The sequence below is a fragment of the Arctopsyche grandis genome, chromosome 12 (assembly GCF_051622035.1).
Source record: "Arctopsyche grandis isolate Sample6627 chromosome 12, ASM5162203v2, whole genome shotgun sequence".
Lineage (NCBI taxonomy): Eukaryota > Metazoa > Arthropoda > Insecta > Trichoptera > Hydropsychidae > Arctopsyche > Arctopsyche grandis.
Window position 1 is genome coordinate 16,237,052 of NC_135366.1, and position 17,727 is coordinate 16,254,778.

General features: G+C 30.7%; 2 protein-coding genes across 4 annotated transcripts in view; one reads left to right on the forward strand and one right to left on the reverse strand.

The window, feature by feature from the left end:
- Positions 1-9,879, forward strand: part of cert (ceramide transfer protein) — a 40,852-nt gene extending 30,973 nt beyond the window's left edge. The window contains exons 6-12 of one of the 3 annotated variants that reach the window (XM_077442748.1): positions 5,293-5,499; positions 5,578-5,690; positions 7,239-7,360; positions 7,440-7,642; positions 7,720-7,852; positions 7,939-8,111; positions 9,466-9,878. In XM_077442748.1, coding sequence (XP_077298874.1) covers positions 5,293-5,499; positions 5,578-5,690; positions 7,239-7,360; positions 7,440-7,642; positions 7,720-7,852; positions 7,939-8,066 — 906 coding nt within the window. In that variant the 3' untranslated portion in view covers positions 8,067-8,111; positions 9,466-9,878. Of the gene's footprint in view, positions 1-5,292; positions 5,500-5,577; positions 5,691-7,238; positions 7,361-7,439; positions 7,643-7,719; positions 7,853-7,938; positions 9,383-9,465 lie in introns of those variants that run through there. The other 2 variants (XM_077442746.1, XM_077442747.1) reach the window with 2 other exon arrangements.
- A 1,186-nt stretch (positions 9,880-11,065) lies between these two features.
- The window catches only part of LOC143920446 (high affinity cAMP-specific and IBMX-insensitive 3',5'-cyclic phosphodiesterase 8-like), a 159,298-nt gene continuing 152,636 nt past the window's right edge, over positions 11,066-17,727 (reverse strand). Inside the window, exons 15-21 of the mRNA XM_077443336.1 lie at positions 16,415-16,507; positions 15,315-15,563; positions 15,021-15,237; positions 13,775-13,959; positions 13,557-13,690; positions 13,324-13,478; positions 11,066-13,248 (exon numbers count right to left, since the gene is read on the reverse strand). Coding sequence (XP_077299462.1) covers positions 13,088-13,248; positions 13,324-13,478; positions 13,557-13,690; positions 13,775-13,959; positions 15,021-15,237; positions 15,315-15,563; positions 16,415-16,507 — 1,194 coding nt within the window. The 3' untranslated portion in view covers positions 11,066-13,087. The remainder of the gene's footprint in view (positions 13,249-13,323; positions 13,479-13,556; positions 13,691-13,774; positions 13,960-15,020; positions 15,238-15,314; positions 15,564-16,414; positions 16,508-17,727) is intronic.

The following is a 17,727-nucleotide window of genomic DNA, read 5'->3' on the forward strand; positions in this document are numbered from 1 at the left end:
GGAATAGGAATTTTTACGTGAATTAAAATAAAGTCAGGTGTTTTAACAAACAACAACATTTAATATATAATTTCTAAAGAGACTTTGTATTTACATATGTATGTTTGTTTGGTTCGTAAAATCCGTGACGTTCAATTTAATAAAAAAAAAACAAATGAATTTTCAAATAAATTTAAATAAAATAAAACTATTCAAATAAATTTAAATAAAATAAAACTATTCCAATAAATTTAATAAAATGTTTACTATTAGACTGGCCATGTTTAAGCGATACAAATACCGAGCGAAGCCGGGTAAAAACACTAGTATAATATAAGATTTAATAATAAACAACAACAATTGTCGCCGTTATATTAACCGAAGTTGGAACCGAAGTCGGAACCGAAGTTGGAACCGAAGTCGTAACCGAAATCGCAACAGAAGTCGCAACCACAGTCGTAACCACAGTCGCAACCGAAGTCTGTAATAACTAATATTAGGCATAATTACACCTGTAATAACTAATCTTAGGCAGTCGATGGATGCTTTTGAAATAAAGATAGACCGATCCAGTAGTGTTCAAAGCAAGAGAGCAAAAAAGCATGGATTTTTTTTTAAATTGACAATAGTTGGCCATTTTTTGTGCGAAAATCATCCATCGAACGCCGATCTTTAGTAACTCTTGATGATTATAAAATCCGAAAATATTCGTATGCACACGGCAGCACATTCGTTAGTACGGGTGCACTCGCCACTATGGCGTCAAGCCATGCGTGAAAATTTCCACAGTGGCTGAAAACCGGTTCTGCTTGATACGTTTCGATGGCATGTACTGCTGTATAATATGAATAAATCGTGTTGGTTGCTGCTGTTTTGGTTACGTCACATGCACATTACGGAACATATGAATGTGTACATATAGAGTGTGCTAAATAATATTTTTCGTACTGTAGTTTACGTGCAGTTTGAGCTGTGCTGGTGTAAATGAACTTTTAACTGTTATATATCAATGACAGCACTTATCGAAAACACTGCTAATGTAAACGCACATATTGAGTGTGCATTTGATTCCTATAGTAAAAATTGCTTTGTTTCGTACATAAATGATTTTGCTAACAACATTGACAAATAGAGCCAAACCGTTGACAGCTATAAATTTGAAAAAAAAAAAACAAAAGTTAATTCCAAATTAAAAATAATTCAAATTTTTTATCATAACATTTTTATTCTAATTATAACGTATCATCATCAGAAGTTTGTGGATTGATATAACCTTTTCGACCATTGATATAAAAAGGCAAGGCCACTATTTAGACGCTCTATGAAATTCGCAATTGTTTATGAACAATGAATCGTTAGCAATTACTCTAGTACTATTATTAGGCAACAAAATGGAATATTTAGTGTACCAAAATAAGTTATAATAAACACATTTAAAAATAGGACATGGCATATGCAAATCGGTGATATTCAATTTTTGGATTTTGTACAATACATACGTACATATGTATTGTACTATTGGAGGTGATTGGATTATTAGACAAATTTTGTCATGAAAATCGCGAATACGGAATATTTGGCACTCGAGTTCTCGTTAGTAGATATGATAGTTATCGTTAGTATGGTGGACTTTTCGGCTGCCAGATGTTCCGTTATAGAGATTTTAGTGACTTTTGGGCGAGCGCCTTGTGACCAATAATCACCGAACCACTATTGGAACATAGTTGATTATTTTCGATTTGGTTATCGAAAGGAGTGGTCGATGCGATATCAGTTTATAATAAAAAAATGAAAAGCATTCTTCGGGCCTCTGGCCAAAAGAGCGAAACGAAAGACTAATGGAGTCGAACTGTAGAAACAAACACGATTATGAGCCGAATATAGCACGAGACAATCAAAGAGAGTAGTCGTGACATTCGCCCCTGAGGGGTGGCCACGCGATATAATTGATGGTTGAGGAAAATCACCACGGCGATGGTCCTAGCTTTTCCAATTTCCACCGATTGCACACTAAAAGCTGGGTGACACGCATTTCGGCAATATCTTAATTGAATTTATACTATTCACACAATCTGTTATGTCTTCAATAAACATTATATTGTGGGTTTTTTTAATCCAACCTTAAGAGGGCTGTACACCCGAAACCTTAATTTTGTTGCCGTTCCTTTCTTCGATATATATATATTGAGTGAATGCGACAATATATATCAATATATATATTGAGTGAATGCGACAATATATATCAATATATATATATTGAGTGAATGCGACAGTTGCGCTTCGACCAGATAAAACGTATTTTAAATTGACAAAATCGAGGTTTCGTATTCTCCTATTTTCTCCTCCGAAACTGGACCAATTTTTAAAAAAAATTCATCATCGGTATGAGAAAGATATTTCCTGTGCAACTATGCGCATATTTTTTTTTAAATCGACCGTTAAATAAACACGTTGGACTCTTTTCGTGGGTGTAAAAAAGAGGTGATTTTATTGATGTTTGGCGGCTCCTAGCTCCTATAAAAAAATAACTAGTAAAAAAAATAAAACGATAGATGCAACCCAATGGTGGATATCCATAGCATATTAAAAAATAATTTCTCTAGTGCCATAATTGAGGAAGGGAGAAGTCTAATACGTTTGTATGGACAACGCGCTGGTGTCATGCCCTCTTAAATATAGAATATAATTAATGTTTTTCACTATGCAAATTTACATACATACATATGTATATACATATATCCATCAAATTTGGTATTTGACGGATCTATGCACACTCAAAACTACTATAAAAATTCATAATACTATAACTTACCATGAGCGTGGACTAGTGGTTAGCATAAATGCTTTCGAACATAGTGGTCTCGGGTTCGATTCCCACTGGTTGCTACTGGCCAGCCTTTGTTTTGACTCCAGGTCGATGGTTTCCTATCAGAGTTTGCCAATTTATCTGATTTTCGATGAAACGGTTCCAAAAAAACTAGTAACTTTTACGTATTACTCGCAATTTTCGAGTTTTCAGCATCTCGAATTTCGCTGATTCGTATAAAAATGCTGCAAATTTGTCCATAAATGTCTCGCAAATTTCGATTTTTATCGTTTAATATCGCTTATATTGTAATATGTAATTGATTAAACAATTTTTTTTTCTTGACTTGGACCACTTTCATAATTATGGGCACATATATATTTCAATGAAGGGAATTTGGAGATAATTATTATTATTATAGATTATTAGGCTTAATGTCTATTTTTGCAAAAAAATTCCTTACTAATATCTTTTGAAAAACTTTTGATTTTAAATTATGATCTCAATATCTTATTTTTTATGGATCATAATCTACATACGATTCATTTCCGTCTTGATTTCGATTGTGATTTTTGACAAGTTTTTTTTATATAACTTCCTCAATTTCTTTTTCTTGAATAATAACATGGTTGTATTTGTTATTTTTATTAAAATAGCCTAGGTACTTCATATTATTTTAGTGACAGAGAACTTTCATCTCATTTGAATTATTAAGTCGTCTAAGGTTTTCCTAACATTTTTTTATATAATACTATCCCACATACAATCTGACTACTGACGAATAGATTTTTTATAATTGCTATGTACGTAGAATATATGTACATATATACTACGTAACGTAAATGTCGATGAAGAAATAATAATGACAATGCATAGGGTAGTAACTTTTATAGGGTCCGGACTATAAGGTTGTTAGTGGGTCATTTAATGGCACACGGTCTAGCTAAAATGGAACATCAAAGGTCAACGCTGTACTCGATACAGTTTTTCCACCTTTTAGTACGCGATTTCCTGTTGGAATTTCAGCAGTGTCATTTGTAATGTGGAAGTTTTTGTTTTGGAAAAAGGTAAATAGATCAATCTCGTTTGCATACATCCATATATTTGGCAGTTCCGACTAGTAACCTATGTATGTATTACTCATACAACCTTGCCAATACTAATTGAATATATCGCTATGTTTAATAAATATCTAGTTCGATGTTGTGCATAAAATAACACAGCTGAAATGTTTGCAGTATAAAATTTTCACACCTGTTTTATGTTTTGATGTATTTTATTTTATACGGTTTGTTTATATGCATGGTCGTCAAGAAACTGTTTATGTTGAAAATACCGTTTTTGACAGTGACCATGTTTTCATAGTGTTGCATACGTTTTCTTATTATCATGGATTAAATTATCGATCATGTTTATTTCGGTTCACTTCCTTTGACACGTTTTTGTTTGCTTAGCCTCCCCCGCCCCCAACTTCTTCTGTCTGTCGGTGGGCTTGTCTCCGTTGTTTGTCTGCTAATTTGGTACATATTGTGCGTATTTTAGGGTTGACGTTGACGTGTCGTTTATCGATTGTGATTTCTTTTGTCCTTTTTAGCTGTAAATACAATATGTTGTATAAAATGTTTACACATTTTCATATGATTCTTCATATAAAAGTTGCTTAAATTTAAAAAAAAATGTATGTTTGATGATTTTAATTACATTACGTATGTATGTTTTTGATTATTAAAAAATGAAGAATTTCCCAAAAAGAGTCACATTGTATAAATTGCTTAATTAAAGTAATTAACTATTTCGAACAACTATGTATGTCAAAGTACTGTAATCAAAAACCAATTTTATTAAATGGTGATTAAATAATATGTGATTAAAATGTACAATCAATCGAGTATTTTTAGTCATATGTATGTAATAATAATTTGATTCTTTTAAACTTTGGTATAGAATGTGACTAATTAATGCAAATATTTTCTTTATAAATTTAAACTAGCGATAATATATTACTATTTTCACACTAATTTTACATAACATTTTCACGCTCTAATGACATGTCTATTATTCGAACAATCATCCAAAGAAAAAGTCTAGACTGGTATAGTACTTATGTATATTTTAAAAATAAACAATTTTAAATTTTCTACATATATTTGAACATAAATATCTTAAATATATACACTGTAAATTGTATGTAATATAAATAATTAGATTTATGAATGTTTGTAAGTAATTTTGATTTATTCGAACGGTGTTTAGCACATGCCCTTGTGTTGAACCTATTGACGAATTCTACTGCATGGAAAATTTGCATGTTAATGCGGAAAATGTAGAGCGTGTACGGACAATGTAGAGTAATCAAAATAAACGATCTCATGTTTCTAACAGTTGCACTGAAATGTGTACATTTTTGTCATACAATTAAAACTTTTAATTAACATATTGAGCTCAAATGTAATTTATTTTTAGCTGTCGTGTTTTTTTGTTTTATTAATATCGTTTTAATTCCATAGGAAGGACCACATTCTACAATACCGGAAGATGAATTCTACGATGCAGTAGAAACAGGATTAGATCGCATCGAAGAAGAAAGAGAAGCGAGACTAGCAAGATCGCCGTTGAGTTCTTTACCTCCTTCCAGACAGACTTCTACTGGACCTCCCCTTTCGCCTGGACCACGAACAGATCCCGGACTCCTCACACACACACTATGGCCAGACGTATGATTGAAACAACTTTTTACACTATGTAAAAATAAGTAGTTCATGTATTTACATATATTTTATATGCATTTTTAGATAGACCGTGTGTCAATGGAACAGCTGCAACATGCTCTGGAAGGTGTCGGCACGGAAGGCAGCAGTGGTTGGCAAATTTTCGCCGAAGAAGGAGATATGAGAATGTATCGAAGGTCTGCAGATTTTTCTTTCTATGTATACAATGCGATATTATAAATGGGAGATATTATATTTGCATATTTAGTCAATAATCTGAACAACCTTTCAAGCTTATGTATATATCTACCATTTCAATGTATATTCACTGATGCTATGTAGTATCACTTTGTCTTAATGACTTGTCATTTGAATTAATCAGTTCTTTAACAAAACTGAAAAACTTAGTATGTACATACATAAATCATCTCAGTAGCATAGTTGCATTTATTTCAAATCTTTTTGACATGATGGTGTATATGTTATAGTTCAAGTGTACATTTCGTTTGTTCATGAACATATGTACCAGTTTGTTCATACACGAACTAATATGGTAAGTTATAGTGTACACAAAAGAACAAATTGACAAATGGACTAGTTTGTTCATGCACAAACTATTAAACATAAGTTTAAGTATTCTCAATCGTTTATCTCATCCTATATGTATGTACATAATCTTACCCTGGGTTGCAATATATTCAAATTATAAGAATTAGGAATTTAACAATGTTGTAATGTGGTTTCCATTTATCTTTTAAATATTTGGCGTTATATTGACTAGACTGCGAATAGAGAGCGTGCTTTTTCCAGGGATCAGGGTGGTTTGGATCTATTTACAAAGATAGAGTGCAAAAAAAAAGGTCATCATTTGTACCATCTTCTATATATGTATGTATGCTTACCTCGGGTTGCAATATTTAAAAAAAATAGCGATAATGGCAATTATAACAACGTTGTAATTTATTTTCCATAGAATTTCCCTTTTAAATACTTGGCGTTTTGACAGCTCAAAAGTCTTGAGAGGTAAAAGGTTCATGCAACACCTGGTGAGTCTATTTGAAGCCAGGTCACTGCCCTGGTACTAATATTTTTGCTTATATTTCATATAAAATTTTGTATACCAAATATTGTGAGCAGACTCTCGTTTTAACATTTGGTTACTACAACCATATCCTCACTTAAATGCCCATTTGAGTGCAGAAAAAAAATTAAAAACAGCCCAACAACAACCCATTGAAAAAATTATACATATACACTTTGAATAACGCCGAAATCGAATCATCTAAAAAAGTTTTCAGAACTATATTATATTGCCAATAAGAGGTTAGTAAAAATAATAAGCCTTACTCAGACCATTTTGATTAACTTTTTAAGTTAATTAGTATTTGATTTTTTTTATAAATATTTGTACTACCAATATTAGTATACATTTTTTTAAGTAACGAAAAAAGCGGGGGGGGGGGGAGGGTCGTAAAAATTAAACACCGCCCTGGTACTTTTTTATTTAGCACTACACCGCTGGTTAGCACTTTAACGAAAACCAATAGTTTGTGTATGATTAAACTAGTATGTTCATGAACTAACCGCATTGAATACTTGGACTGTTTCATATATGTACATACATATAAAAAACTGGATTTTTATATATTTTTTTGGCATTTGATGACATATATGTAATAGAAGAAGGGTATTATTTGATCATTTACATCTGAAAGTATATAATAATTGTATGTTTAAAATTACAGAGAAGAAGAAGTCGACGGAATGGTGATGGATCCATTGAAGGCTGTACATAAAGTTCGAGGAGTGACCGGACATGAGGTGTGTCACTTTTTCTTCAGACCAGAATATAGGCACGATTGGGAAAGTACGTATTGTTCACAAAGCATTAATTTAAATTCAAATAGAAAGTTACTGAATAAATCATTTAATTTTCGTCAAAACAGCTACTCTAGAACAAATGACGGTAGTTGAGAATATATCAGACGAAGCTATGGTCTTCCTACAAACTCACAAACGAATATGGCCAGCGAACCAACGAGACGCCCTATTTTGGTCTCACATGAGACACGTACCCGATTCCGAAGATAAAGATGCGCACGATCTGTGGCTAGTTTGTAACCATTCCATGACACTCAACGACTATCCCGTAAGTTTCGCTTCGTTTATTTGATCTAGTACATTGATTATGTGTGGTATAAACATTTTTTTATGTTTACTTTGCAGGAAAATATGGGAAAGTGTGTGCGTGTAAAATTGACTGTGTGTTTAGTTTGTCAAACTAGAGTTGATCCCCCGAAAAATGGTGCAAATATAACGAGAGACGATATTACTACTAAAATTACATATTGTTCAGTCGGTGGGTATATTTTTAATAATTGTTATATGTACATATAAATTTTATTCGATTTGTATTTATTTGTAAATTGTTTTTTTTTTTTATAGTAAATCCTGGTGGTTGGGCTCCAGCTTCAGTACTTAGAGCCGTGTACAAAAGAGAATATCCAAAGTTCCTAAAACGGTTTACACAATACGTCATAGACCAATGTCAGGACAAACCTATTATGTTCTAGCATCGTACCCGATTTTGATAACACATGCCCATTGTCAACCAGCCGGTGAAAGGCTTAGATTAGACTATGATTAAATTTAATGCCAATTTTATTGTTTTCTTTTTTAAGTATTTTGAGGTTAATTAATAGTGATTGGTGTATATTTATACATATTCTTATTTACGTTTATAGGCGAAGGTATCATTCATTGAAAAAAATCGTTAAAATGTATGCATTGCAAATATTATATGTATGTATGTGTGTAAAAGATTTTCATATACAATTTTTGTTTAGAAGTTGTTTAGATTTTCTGTGTTTTACTTGTTATATGTATGTACGTGTATCGTTAGATTTTGAAGATAATTTATGCAAATACATATTTAGTGATTATTATTCATGAAAATTCATAATTTAATTTATATATTATAAAATAGTCAAATTCCGATCTTATGTATGTATATGAATGCATAGTCTAGTTTCGACTGAAAGTTTTCAATTTAAAAAAAATTTTGAATTTTGTACAGTTGGAAAGCTTTTGTGTTCTTTAGAATGAGTCAGATGTGTACGTTAAAATTCCTAAGCCTTTTTATACACGTAGATAATGTCTTTTTTGATGAAAGGACCAATAATATTGTTCTCTTTTCTTGGAGAATGTATTATATTATATTAAATTAAAAACCTTCAAGTACCTTTTCCGAATTGGATGAATGAGTTGAAATGTGTTATGTCCAATTTGAAGACCACAAAAATTTGTTTTAACGTTTTTGCACCAGTGAAAATGAATCTCAAAATTCGAAAATGTATTAGTCATTATTGATATTAAATTGCAACGATTTATTTATCCTTATGTGCTTTATAAACAAATAAGAATTTTATTTAATTATTTTTATAACTGAAATCTACATTTTCGTTCAAATTTTGCTTCATACTCGTCTGGTTTTATATTTGACGATTGATTTGATTTTTTTCACTATTTCGTTAAAATTTGAATTATATTTTGTATTGCCTTTTTGTATTAAATAAGGTTTATATATATTTTTTATTTAAAGCTAAACGCCCTGATTCATTAAACGTAGGTTGATAAGTATGTTATTTATTTTTGGCACATGATATTTTTTTGCAAATACATGTACATGTGTACATATGTATATCTTGAAACCGAAAAGATTAACTCACCGATGCAGTAATTTATGTAGCGAGAGGTGTAAGACTGTGAAAAAGAAAAAAAATGAATTGAGCGATCCTTATGACTGTTTTTCTTTACCACGTTTAATTAAAAAACTATAGTTAATATATTATCATAGTCGAGAATAATAACGTTATCATTAATCATGATTAAATATTATAAATAATAAAGAAAAATATCTATTTATATTTGTACGTGTAATATATAAATATATAATATAAATATTCTTTCCAGATATGAGAATGAAGCTATCTTGTATGTGTGTACATACATTAGTGGTGCCTCACTCAATATTGAAAATGTTCAAAAATTATCGCTTCTGTGGATTTTTATAATTGTTAGCGATATTCATAGTTATAATACTTTTAATTATATTAAATATGAGAATGTTTTAACCCAGAGCTTTCAATTCATATTTGTGAATATACATACCATTTTTAAATAATTATATAATTTTGATTAATCAATCCAATCAGAGCACGGGATTTGTGTGTGCGATATTGTTTTTCCCTGTCGCAATGGATTGATTGATTAATTAGAAACGCGATTCCACTGTTTTTTTATTATATACATTTTAATAATTCCATAAATCAATAAATATAACATTTCAAATTCGACAAAATAAAACTACCAGTGAGCGACAATGTAAGTCTTGTTTTATTCAATTATTTATTTTTGTGATCCAGCCAAAATTTTCTTAAATAATTTTAATATATTTCAATACATTTTATTGACTTTGCACCATTTAAGGTCAATTTCATTTTTTTCACCAACAAATACAATATGACACGTATGACACTGTTTATTTATATGTATGTATTTTATTTTTAATTTTCAACAATCACAATTATTGAAAGAAATTATCAATTGTATCACCTAAACGAACAAAGCCAATATGTACAATACACATTACACTGTTTGACAATGAAATATTATCAGCACACACTTTAAAATCAATGCCAAAATTGACATTACAATTTCAACATATTGATCAATTTATGATATACATATTTACAATAATTATTAAGAAAAAGTTTCCTGGTGCCTAGCTCTTTCTCAATCCTGTAAATAACGCCATAGTATCAAGACTCGGAGAAATATAACATTGACTTGAATCAGTGTCGTCATTCGGTGAAGCCAAAGCGTCAAAATATCATCGACATATCCAAACTGAATACAAAATAACTAAAGGTGCAAAGAAAATTTGCAGTCGTCTCTTCAGATTCGACAAAACGGCTTGCACCAGGCGAAATTCTTAATGAACACGTTACATAAAATAGCGCGTGTATACATAAATTATACTTGATATGTCCTAAATGTACAATGCGTATTAAAATAGAACAGGAATATTTTTTTTTTAAATATAATGAAAAAATTTGTCAAGTCCAGCTTGGCTCCTTTTTGTAATAATAATAACTCTTATACGATAAAAACATTTAATCTAACTACATATATACCATTGATCAGTTGTTGTTTTCATATTCCACAATTAATAGTTGTCCACATAACGGTATTGGTTATTTAATGTACTATGTACATTTATAATTGTTCATAGTCGAAAACTTTACAGTAAGTACTTTTCATTTCGATACAACACATTAGTTATATAATAAATTATATATATAATATATACATATATAATTTCAATGCAGTCGATAGTTTAGTAAACTTGGTAGAGTTTTAGTGATTATATTATCCACACATTCCAAAAATAAAAAAAGAACTCGTTTAGAAAGTGTAATAAAATATATTGAAGTGGAACATTTACAGCAAATACTGTCACGTAAGTGCAATGTAAGTAAAGGTAAAATTATATGACTATTTTGATAAGTTTTCAAAGCGTGGCCTGCACGCTTTTTGTACACGTATAATGATTGTATTTATTACATAATAATAATATAATAGACATTCTACACAATTTAAAAAGAATACTTTAAAATTTGAAGATCGTTTAAAATAATTTTTCAAGAAGTATTAAAACTTTGTGTAAAACAGGTGAGAAAAATACCTAAATGAAAATAGCTAATTAGAAAAAGTAGAAAATTTTATTCATTCTTACATGAATTTATAGTGAAAGATTCCTTAAATGCTATGAGGCCATAATTATTTCTGATGGTCAACAATATGAATGTATTATGTCGAGCTTTTAAAATTTTTGATTTAATTTCATTAAGCGGTCGACGCCTGGTAATCACGAAACAAATTGCTTCGTATGTACGTATATAAAAATCTATACAGTGAAAGAAGGTATATAGAGACTTATTTATTGTATTTATATACTTGAAAGTTAACCTATGTATGCGGAACAGGAAATTTTTGTCATTCCAATTTGTTAACTATCGAAAATAATTTATCACGAATAAAAATTCATTGGCACTCTGTAACATATTCAAGTTTTAATCAATTGAATCAGCGCCTGTGACCATGTCCACGTAATTGTTTGATTTGTTCGTCCCGAATCTGTTGAAATCTCGGGAAATTACCATAGCTTTTACAATACACAATGTAAAATTGTTTTTCAAAAATATTGGTCACCTCGATTTTTCATACATATTTACAAATACAACGTCACACTTTATTATTTAGCATTATTATTTTAATGGGACAAAAACGTTTGAGAGAACTAACGAATGAAATGTGAACAGAGTAAATTTGTAAACGGATTTGATTCTAGTGGAGAGTTAAGTTACTTGTTGATTGTTAATTATCTAATGGAATTGGTATATATATAAAATTCTAGAGACGGTCTTGTGCGACCTTACGATAGATTGTTTCAATAGAATAAAACAAATCGCAATGATTTTTTTTCTCAATATATATGAAAAATAATTGATCAGTCAAATTTGCATGTTTCATCACAGCTATGTACTTCGACATACCCTGACATCCAAAATATCTTGGTTTCTACTATTTTTTTTTACATCTAACAACATTAAATACCACTTTTTTTTAAAGAGTAAAATCAAGTCGAAAGCTGGTCTTTGAAATGTACTACACATATATTTTATTCATAAACTTTATGTGATAAGTAAAATAGTCTTGGATTAAAGTTAATATTTTTTGGTACACTATAACGGTATAGTCAAGTTAGCGTCAATAAAATCCAAATATTAAAATATACATATACACATACATATATATATTCATTTTTTTTTTACTTAATCATTTAAAGATTACTAGACATACAGATTTTTTTCTCCTAGGTGAGCCTTTTTCTTTGTTTTACATAAATAAAAACAATTTTAGAATATATATGTAGATCAAACACGCGGTTAAAATTTTGGCACATTCAATGTTTATGCTTTTTCTCTATATATGTAATTATTTTATAAAAAATAATTTTCATTTCTGAATTAATCTTAAACGTCAATTTTTCCAGTGTTTATTAAATACCGTGGACAGTTTGATTTCGGTACGTACATACATATTACAAATCACGTTCGTAATCTTGCATATGGCGATAACAATTCAGCCATTCACAAAACATTATTAATGACGACAAACAGATAACACAATGATTATAAAGAGACATGCTATATATGTAGGTATGAACGCACAAATGAATCATAACTTACATATTTAGAAAGTCCTCTACGTAAAATAATATTGTAGCTCGACGACGAACTCATTTGATTAAAGTCAACTTTCACATACAAACATACGTATGTATATACTACTTAAACTAAAATAAATAAAAAATAAATTTAATTTTTTAAATACACATGTTACTTGCGTCGTACACTACCCGAGTTAAAACTATTTGTTTGGAATTCGAAAATAAATATCTATATTATATTTAAAAACAAAGTATTTTTGCGGTCTGAATGAAATTTGATGATGTTAAAATTGTTTCAGTTTATTCGGGGCTCGACTTCGGAATGGACAATGACGGTGCAACTAACGTAGCTTGCATATTTTTGATATCTTGCAACGTCGTAACACCTTTTTCATCCATATCCCTCCAATATTGATAATTTGATTTTGTATGAGCTAACAATTCTGGCATGTCAATAAAAGCTGAAAAAATACAAAATTTTACTAATCTATAATTCAATACACAATACTTAAGCATACAAAGACACGAATCATTACCATCCCAGGCTTCTACCATATGAATGATTATAAATTCTATGAAACCGATCTGTGAGCGCGGTATCGAACACGTGGCTCGGTCGAATACCGGCATCACCACGGGTAACTCTCTCGCCTTCTCCTCGTCAGTTTGTAAAAAGTATTCCTCGGCAATTCTGAAATTATACATTTCCATAGTTACACTCAAATTGATTGAACGCGGCGCGTCACATTATTCAGAGTGAATTAATTACCTTCGCGCCCACTCTACACAATACTTAATGGATCGGGATGGATTGGATACGTCCGCACATTTAATCATCATACGCTTAACGAGAGTGACATTTTCCGATAATTGTAAATTCATATCTGCCGATGGCATTTCGGGCTGAAAGCAACACAACAACAATTGCATTCAATTTAAACATTATCATTAGAAATAAGCAATATTTGTATATCAACCAGTACTGACCTCTATACCGATTATGTCCTCTTTGCTTCCCATGTTCGCTTTGGGGCAGAATACATTCACAAACTTTGCTAAATGTTCAAAATGTCTCGTCATCTCAGTAGCTAAGATCATGTCAATCACAGTTTGCCTGGCTATTTTATACATTTCCCTATCTAAATTTTTAAATATATTTACACGGTCGTCATCTGAAACATTATAAAAATACAGTTATAGAAAATTTAAACCATAATTTATTTTAATTTGTAACTTAAAGATATTATATAATATTTAAATTAAATAGGAATAAACAACTTTGAAAATGTAACAAATACAGTTTATTAAATATTTAAAATTTAAAAAAAAAAATTATTGCTTTTTACAAGGCTCTTCTATATTTCACTTCGCTCATTGGTCTGACAACATAAATAAAAAAATAAAAAAAATACGGATGAAAATGAATTAAAATTATTATTTTTTTGAATATGAGATAAATCATAAAAATATTCCAAATACCCGTTCAGTTTAATATTTACTGATAGAAATATTTTGGATAATACATTAATTTATTTAATGCATATGTTACAGTCCAAGTATTCACTCTGGTTTGTTCATGAACATACTAGTTTGTTCATACACACGAACTATAGGTTTTAGTTGAAGTGCTAAAAGTCAAAAGCTATTTACAAATAGAATCAGCTGTCGCATGAAACTTTGAGATGTTAAAATGCCAAGTATTTAAAAAGGCATGTCCAAGCCGGGTGACCGTCACCGCACCGAATGTTAAAAAGTCGAAAATGTTCGTTTACCATGCATACATATGAAAAACGGTTAGTATACATATCAGTGGCGTGCGGTAAAACTCTCTCTCCCCCCGTCGTACATCCTCACTTAATTTGCGCGAGCAGGATACAACAGGAACAAGAGGAACAGGCTTTTATGCACGCGCACATTAAACAAGGCTATATGACAAAAAGAGAGATAATTTCACCGCATGCCAGTCATATATATTATATATGTACATAGTACCGTTTACCATGTACTCTTTTTTTTGATCTTTCGACTTAATATCTTTCGATTTTCGATCTTTGCCTTCCGATATTAGCTTTTTCGTGAGGTAGACCCCATGAACGAACGAGATATACACTTGGACTGTAGCACATACATTATCAATATTTGACTTTGATGTTTATTACACCTCCAAAGATGCCTTTCTCATTATACTTAAAAGTTGATTAATTCATGGAATATATCTCTACATAATACATACTAAGAGTAAGTTTAAAAGTGAGCGCAGCATGATGACTCTCAAGCACTGCCAAGTCATTGTAGAGAATCGCCAGGGGATGCCGTGAGTTGCACAAGAAGGCGCTGGAAGTACCCGGATGGTCCAAGTCGTGGGCCGCGGCCGCTATCAAAGCCGCTATCTCGTCTAGCGGTTCCAAATGTTCCCGAAGCTGATCCTTTCTCATGTAGCAAGCGACAGCCTGTTGAAACGACCCAAATCAATAGCAATCCCCAAAGCCTCGATGGGCTGGCAGCACGAAATATAGTCAATTCACACCTGCATAACGTCAGCGGCGTGGGTCGAATTGTGGTACGTGTTCGACGTACGATAGTTCATCTCGATGACTGTCAACCAATTGAGCATAGTGCGCTCCTCGCACTCCAGCACGGAGCATCCGTTGAAATGGCACATGAGATTGAAACCGAGATGGACGAGCGGCCGTCTCTTGGTCAAGTCCTCCAATTTGAATATGTCAAAGTCCCACTGGAGCGACGTCTCTAACAACTCTCGAATCTGAACCGGAGCCTATGAAAATGCACGGAAGTTATGTTTCATCGAATATACAGAAAACAAAAACCAATATACCTAAACCCTTCTATATAATACGTACGTTGAACTTGGTTATGTAAATACATAGTAACAATGAAAGTGATTCTTATAGAGAAATATGTATATATTTTTTCTAATTATTATGTACTTCAACAAAAATTATTAGGTATTTAAATATAATAATTTTTAAATATAAACCGCCTAAATTGTTATTTTATTTAAATTTATTTGAATATTCATTTGTTTGCTACGAAACAACAATAGTTACATACAAAGTCTCTTTCGAAATTATATATTAGATAGATAACCAAGTTTAAACGCTTTCTTGTATGACTAGTTATATATCGATGAGTTAATTTAGCATGAAAAGTCACTAAAAAACTAACTAAAATAATGTATATATTATTTTTCAAACTGCAAAAAAGTCATTCACAAATGGCATTATTGTCAATTTGATCCAATTCAACGTTTTATATATTGTTTTTAAATCATTTTAAACATTGTGGTGTGTGCTAAAGCTAATTTTAAATGTGCAGAACTAATAAAAGCCTTTTTTAAATAACACATTTTATAAATCTACCCTTGCCATTGAAAAAAAAAGGAATAAAAGACTTCTCATTATGTAAGCAAAATTCAAAAAGAAATTTCAAATTAATCACAGTAACTCATCTCGACATGTTGATCAAATATACGTTGCCTTTGTAGAAACTTATTCAATCGGAGCGCTGCAAAGTCACACTCAATTACGGCGTAACAAATATTAAATATATTTTCAGTTGTTGTTTTAAAACATCGTTGTTGTTATAAGGAATATTGTTGACACTCACTTTGTGCTTAACGTTTTGCCGAGATGTTTGAGCCCGTATCACCGTGGAATCGTTGCTACTTCTACGAGAGGAAAGTACAGTGGTTGGACCCTGCTGCAATCATGGCAAATAAACACACACGAGTTAAATAAACAAAAAAGTTGCTGTTAATTGAATTCATCGTTTTGCAGCCAAGAAGTTTAATAGAATTGAAGTCAGAAGTTGTAAGCAGCATTATTATTCATCCCGATATGCCAATTGAAGAATACAGCTTTTATGTTTTTGATACAATATTTATTGGTCATATCGAAACAAATAATAAATAAATCTTCTATTTTTAAACATATTTTTTGATACTCATTGAAAGTGCTAAGAATTCAAATAGAAAAAAAATTATAAATCAAATATGTAGTAAATATATACTAAAAAAAAGCGACACACAAAGCAAGCAATATATTATATTATCTAAATAAAACAATGTTCACTATAAAAGCGTACATGTACTATGTTATGTAATGAAATGCATGATATTTTTTCATACTATGAACTAATACTATTTTAAAAACTATCAACTCAACATGAATCAACCTATATCTAAAATAAAAAAAATATATACACAATGAAAATATGAATGTCTATCAACATACTACATACAATGTATTCGTTTTGTAATTATGATAAAACATTTAACAATATGTGCACATCAAATTATCCAAGTGCAGAGAAAATTTTTACATAAAAATCACATAATATTAACAACTTAAAATATAACAAATAATATTTGCGATAATCAGTGCTTGAAGCAGTAAAATGGAAACAAAGCGTGTAAGAGGCATTTTATTGAAGTCTTTTTTAATTTTTATATTTACATATTTATAACACATTACTATTTAGATGAAATAGGAATATCTATCTGTAGGTGCTGTTCGGACTATTCTCACTATCTCAAGCATTCTATTCCAACTTCTGGCACTGATTATACCTACAGCATTTATAAATAACGGGAATGTAATTTGATTATTCTCTGCACGTGGACATTCATATGAGACTATGGTTGTGGTCCTTTGCAACTAAAAAGCTATTTTAGAAAGGCAAATGATTTGTTTTTTGTTTCAAATATCCTACCATGTATTGAGTTACCTGCTCCCTCTAAGAGCAATTCGTCACCGCAGTCACCAAAATGAAAAAATACACACAAAAATGTCAGTATGTTTAAATTTTGATAAAAATATTCGATAATGTAGTATATAATATTTTACAGACATCAGATTGTCAACGAGTTTAAGTTTTTTCTTAGAAAATTTTTATTATGTTCATAATAAAAATGTGATATC